The 6,000-nt window shown below is 42.0% G+C and overlaps 1 protein-coding gene across 1 annotated transcript in view; it reads left to right on the forward strand.

Annotated features, from left to right (window-relative positions):
• hgf (hepatocyte growth factor) overlaps positions 1–4,614 on the forward strand; it is a 40,721-nt gene extending 36,107 nt beyond the window's left edge. Inside the window, exon 18 of the mRNA XM_033039810.1 lies at positions 4,373–4,614. Within this exon, the coding sequence (XP_032895701.1) occupies positions 4,373–4,558 (186 nt within the window). The 3' untranslated portion in view covers positions 4,559–4,614. The remainder of the gene's footprint in view (positions 1–4,372) is intronic.
• The last annotated feature ends 1,386 nt before the right edge of the window (positions 4,615–6,000 follow it).

Consider the following 6,000-nt stretch of genomic DNA (forward strand, 5'->3'; position numbering starts at 1 on the left):
TGAAATGTAAACGTCAAAGAAACTGTTAAATGCAAACCATGTTACTTAAATGCTACGACACAGAAGTTGGTCACTCGGCCCTTTAGGTCCATGCCAGTTTCTGGCAGAACAGTCCATTAGTCTCATTTCCTCTCTCTGTATCACCCTGTAACCCTGCTATTTATTCTCTCTCACATGCTCTATCAATTCATCTATCTATATAAAGGGGTAATTTGCCACAACCAGTGAACTAATCAACACATCTTTGGAATTTGGGAGGAAAATAGAGCTTCCTGAGGAAACCTTTGAGGGGAATGTGCAAACTCTACACAGGCAGAAACCAAGGACGGGTTATGTATGAATGTGATTTTGTTTATTCAGATTTTAATTTGATTCAAGTTGAGGTATCTTTCAATTTGTGCCTGCAATTGTGTTTGACAAAATAATTTCTTGGTTACTAAGAAAACCTCAGTCAAGAAAAGCATCAACTTTCAGTATTAATATTAATAGCTCCAACAGAAGAAATATTAAATCATTTACCACCCCCTACTGGGTCATCATGTAAAACCACGGCCCGGCACATTCACAAAAAAGGATTAAAGGTTAGGAGTTTATGAAATGTTTACAAAGGTCACATGCAATGTAAAATGCATGAAATTCTTTTTCTCTAAATTGCTGGCACAGAATATCATTTGTGAAAAAATTAAAAAGATGACCTTTATTGGCTTTTATTGGTTAAAACCAAAACAATATAGCTCTACTGTATGCATGATGTAGATCATAGTTTGACTCATGCATCAAATCTTAACCTAATGTACTTGCAACTCCATAAGTAATTAACTGGTAGGGTAAATATTCTAAAATGAGAAATAAATAATGGAGATCAGAACCTGCAAGGAAATGCTACCTGACTCTTTCAGTGGGAGCATCACCAAGGTCTGGTTCCTTGTGCAGATGTGGAGGTCCCAAACTTGTTGGCTGTTCTTTGTTGAAGCTATGTAGAGCCCATTGGTGGAGTGTGAACTCGCTGCAGTTCCGCTACAGTTACATTGGGTTTGGGCAGGTCTGCCAAGTTGAAGCAAATCATCAGTTACTTGTAGATTGTCACTCATTGCTTGCTGCTCAGTGTTGCTTCAAGTTAACAAGAGTTTGGCTTGATTTTTGTTTTAGTTTGCTGATATCCAAATTGTTGGAAATAGTTTGTGGTGAATGATGCTGTGAGATGTAATGAGAAATGGCTCAGGAAAATCTTGTTCAGTTATTAGATATGGTAATTGAAAATCCATCCAACTGGACTGCAATGGTGAAGACTTCAAACTTTGCATTTGGTACGACATCCAAGGCCCTGGGGCTTGACTGATCGCGTTCATTTCCAAAGCAGTATCCTCCCACGGCCTTTCTCTGCATCTGTCAGTAATTTCCTGTGGACAGCGAACATCTCCCCTCTTTTCCTCTTTTCTCTGCACCATTTCCAGTGATGGAAAATCGTGGAATTCCCTCTCTCCCATGTTGTGTATTATGTTGAAACATGCAGAGAAAGCAAAGCAGCACAAAAACGTGGAGGTCCCTCTCTCCTATGTTTACTTGGTTTACGAGTAAACTGCACACGCTGGAAATACTCAGTCATTTTCTGTTTTGGTTTTGTTTAGGTACTTTCGGCAAGTTGTGATCACTTCCACAATTACATTCACGTCTTATTTTTAAGCAGAGAAGATTAGCTTGAATCAGTACAAGATTTTCATAATACAGGGCCCATTGTAAAGTATATAACTGTATGATTAGTGCTGCCTGGTCATTGACCTCGCTCTCATGGGCAGATGGCATGAATGTGTTTCATAGACTGCATGAGTCAGTCAGGTGTAGGATTATATGCAGCAAGGCTCGAGAGTCTGATTGCTAGAAGAACCTTGCTATGGCTTCAGCATCTCACCTCATAACACAAACCCTCTGAAAAATGTGTTGTATAGTATTAGATCAACAACCCAGACAAGTCTGCACTCAAAGGTTTGCAAAACCTTGTGGACAGTTGCCAGTGAGGTGACCAAGTCTCTCTCCTTTGCTGGTCACTGCACACTGATTGCCATAACCTGCCCTGCCACTCCAACTCTGTCTATACCTTGCACTGAGGAGATGATATAATGCAAATCCTAAATTAATCCATCTTAATGGAAGGATTGTGCAAGAATAAGAAAACAACATTTTTTATCCAGATGTGTTTCATAAATTCCTTGCCCCCTTCCTAAACCCCCCCACCGCCCCACCTTTCTCTCCCAACTCCAGTCCCGTCCCGACACCCTGGGAAACTGAAGGGAGCACCAATCAACTGCCACGGATACAAATAATGTCATACACAAGAAAGGGCAGATGCTGGTTGACAAAAAGTGAACACACAGTGCTGGAGTAACACAAAGACGCAGCAGAATTTTGGAAACGTCACCCATTCCTTCTCTCCAGAGATGCTGCCTGTCCCGTTGAGTTCCCACGGTAGACTCACGAGTCACTACGGTAAACTCACGGGGCATCTATGGGGCATCAACGTTCTTACAACGAGTTTAAACATTTTTTTTTAACTTCAAGAGTAAATTTGACTCGTGGAAATCTTTCATCATGTTGAAAGATTTTCACGAATTAACAAGTTTCCCGAGTACCTGCCGTTAGCGTTACGAGTTCCGACATTCCCGCTATGTTAATTCTACCTGGTTACCACGAGTTTGATTTGATTTAAACTCGGGATCACTCGTGGGTGGACTCGCACCGTGAGACAGGGGTTTAACTGTAACAACTACTGACAAAGCACAATGTAAAGTGATGCATCTAGTTTTGGAGAAGGATTTTTGGATTTATTTTTCCTGTCAGTGCTAGTTGAAAATTGGGAGGAGACAGTGATGGAATAGAATTGAAGAGGCATTGCTGAGATTAACTAATTTAACTGACAGAAACATTGTTGAATACATATCCAGACTGTTTAACAGAACCTCAAAGTCAAAAATTTGAGAAACATTCAAAACCTAAGGGCAACAACAATAACTGGCTGGTCCAGTTTGCTTTGAGTTTTAAAGCCATTTTACATTGTCAACAATAAACACCCCCTATCTAAAACATTACAGCTAACTCATGTTGAAACTGTGTGCTGCTAATGGTGAGAATTGGGAGGCTGTTGTTGTGCAGGCGCCATTAGTGTTGACCGATGAAGTATTTCATTATTTTAATTGCATTCTGTTTAGGTTTAAAGATAGATAGTTGGATGCACTGTTATGGCGTGTGATCTCTGGCAGACAAGAGAAGGAAGCTTGATGCTGGAACAGCATGGGGTGGGATTTGCCAGCCTCTGATGGCCTGTGATGAGTTGCCAAAATAATTGTTTTGTTTCATTGCTCATGAGTAGCTATTTCTGTCACTTTGAAAATTAATTGTGATTCTCAGGCCAAATTTACATAAAATGTGCTATTTATTATTTGTCTCAAGGATACCGGCAATCTGAAATGTAATAGATGGCCATCATTCGTTTGAATCTAAATTGGTGCTAAACCAACAGTCTATGCATTACCTAACCTCATATCTTTTGTGAAAGATGGAATTGCATTATCAGTTATTGTATGCTGATCCTTGCAACAATTAAGGTGCTTTTCCTCATCAGACTCGAATAGGCCCACTAAAGTTATTCTCAGATGATCCCAGGAATGAGTGGCTTAATGTATGGTAAGCGTTTGACGGCACTGGGCCTGTACTTGCTGGAGTTTAGAAGAATGAGGGGGGACCTCATTGAAACATACCAAATAGTGAAAGGCTTGGATAGCATGGATGTGGCGAGGATGTTTCCACTCGTGGGAGAGTGCAGGACTAGAGGTCATAGCCTCAGAATTAAAGGACGTTTCTTTTGGAAGATGAGGAGGAATTTCTTAATCAGAGGCTGGTGAATCTGTGGAATTTTTTGTCACAGAAAGCTGTGGAGACTGTCAATGTATTTTTAAGGCATAAGATAGACAGATTCTTGATTAATACGGGTGTCAGAGGTTATCTAGAGAAGGCAGGAGAATGGGGTTAGGAGGGAGAGATAGATCAGCCATGATTGAATGGCGGAGTAGACTTGATGAGCCGAATGGCCTAATTCTGCTCCTATCACTTATGACATGACTTATGACTATTACTCATTCAAGTGAGTAATCATTTTAGTGCTTGAGTAGCTTAAGTAATATTGATTTCAGTTTTCAACTGGCTTCATATTAGTCTTATACTGTGCACATGGAACTTTAGTCACTGCTACACAAAATTACTTGATTTTATTAAAGAAATATGTCTACTAATTCCCAATATCAGGAGAAAAGAACACATATAATAAACTGAACTTGCTGTAAGCCTCTAATTACTTATACCTATGACTTTTGTTTTGTAGAGGGATTACGGAGGTCCTCTGGTCTGTGAAGAAGGTGGCCAGAAGCTACTACAAGGTGTTATAATTCCTGGCCGAGGTTGTGCAAAACCTAAGCGTCCTGGAATTTTTGTGAGGGTGTCATACTACGTCTCGTGGATAAATAAAGTGGTTAAGATGTACAGAAGAAATAACCATGCAAGGAGATGAATGTACTGTATGTCACAGAAATCCTGTATGATCAAATATGTAATTTATCAACTGAAGAGTTATATTGCTGCAGATACTTGCCAAGTCTTGCAATCCTTTTCCTGATGAATGATTTCTCTGACTGTTGCACGCTGTTTGCGGTCGACTATGTCTGTGTGTGTTTACCTGTTGGAATGGTCACTGGGCAAACCAAAGCTGTAATATGATGACTCGTGAGAAACGATTGAAGTGTTTTATGCAACTATGCAGTATGCAATTGTAAATCTTCTGCTGCACACTTGGTAAGGCTGCCTACTCTGTCGTGGAAAAATAATTCAGTAACTTCTACAAAACAATTAATGCTTTAATTCTAGCCGATTCCTTGGATATTCCTCAGTCTCTACTGATTCACTGAGATTGTGCCTGTGTCAGAATGAAAATGTCCAAATGATGTGTCCTGGAACACCCTTGTAAATGGGCTGCAAACAAAACACCTTTTACTGCTCCACTCGAGATGTGGGTTGTAGAGAACCTTAATTCCTTACATGTCTGCTGGTCAGGCGTGGATATTATTTTTAACCCAGGTTGTATTAGGGAAGGTGAACAAAACCTAAAATAATAAGTCCCAACGTCAGCATTCCCTGTGGTTAGAGCATTGGGGCTATGGTAAAATATCCACAGAGCTCCCTACATCAGCCATTTGTTTGACTGCTAGCCAATAATTTTCTCCTGATCGGTAAGACTGCCATGACGTATATCAGAGAATCCTGAACACTGTTTATTCTCAACCGACTGCTCTTTCTCTGATCCCGATTAACATTTCAAAATTGTTTAACTGATGGAAAGAAAAATACTTTGCAGCTGATCAACTAGATAAGAGTGCTCAAAGTGCTGGAGTAGCTCAGCGGGTCAGGCGGCAGCTCTGAACAAGGAGTTCCGGTGGCGCTGCGAGTCGGCTGCCTCGCCTGCAGCGGGTTCATGTTTCGACTTTTTTTGTTTTTTTTAGTTTGTCCAAAAGTATGTTTTAGTAATTCTCTGTATGTCTTGTGGGGTTATGGGGGGGGGATAGGGGGAAACCGTTTTCAGGCACCTACCTTGACGGAGAGGCGACTTTCTTCCTTGTCTCTTCTTCGACCAGCTTGCAGCTGGTTTGGTGCGGCCTTTCCTGGAGTCAGGCCCAGAGCCTCAGCGGCGGCGCAGCGGGGACTGTAACATCGCGGGCCCCCTTGCCGGGGGTTGCCGGAGAAGCACTCTGACCGCTGGCCTGTGGCCTACAAAATCTAAAGGTCACGGTCTGTGGAGCTTCTGGCGACAGGCGTGGAGTGGACTTTACTTACCATCGTGGAGTGAGCGACCCCTCGCTGGGGGTCGCCGGAGACGAGCTCCGACTGCTGGCCTGCGGCCCACAACATCTGGAAGCCGCGGTCTCCGGTAAGGAGGTGGACGATTTGGGAGCTCCAGGC

This window comes from Amblyraja radiata, chromosome 21 (genome assembly GCF_010909765.2).
Source record: "Amblyraja radiata isolate CabotCenter1 chromosome 21, sAmbRad1.1.pri, whole genome shotgun sequence".
Taxonomy (NCBI): Eukaryota; Metazoa; Chordata; class Chondrichthyes; order Rajiformes; family Rajidae; genus Amblyraja; species Amblyraja radiata.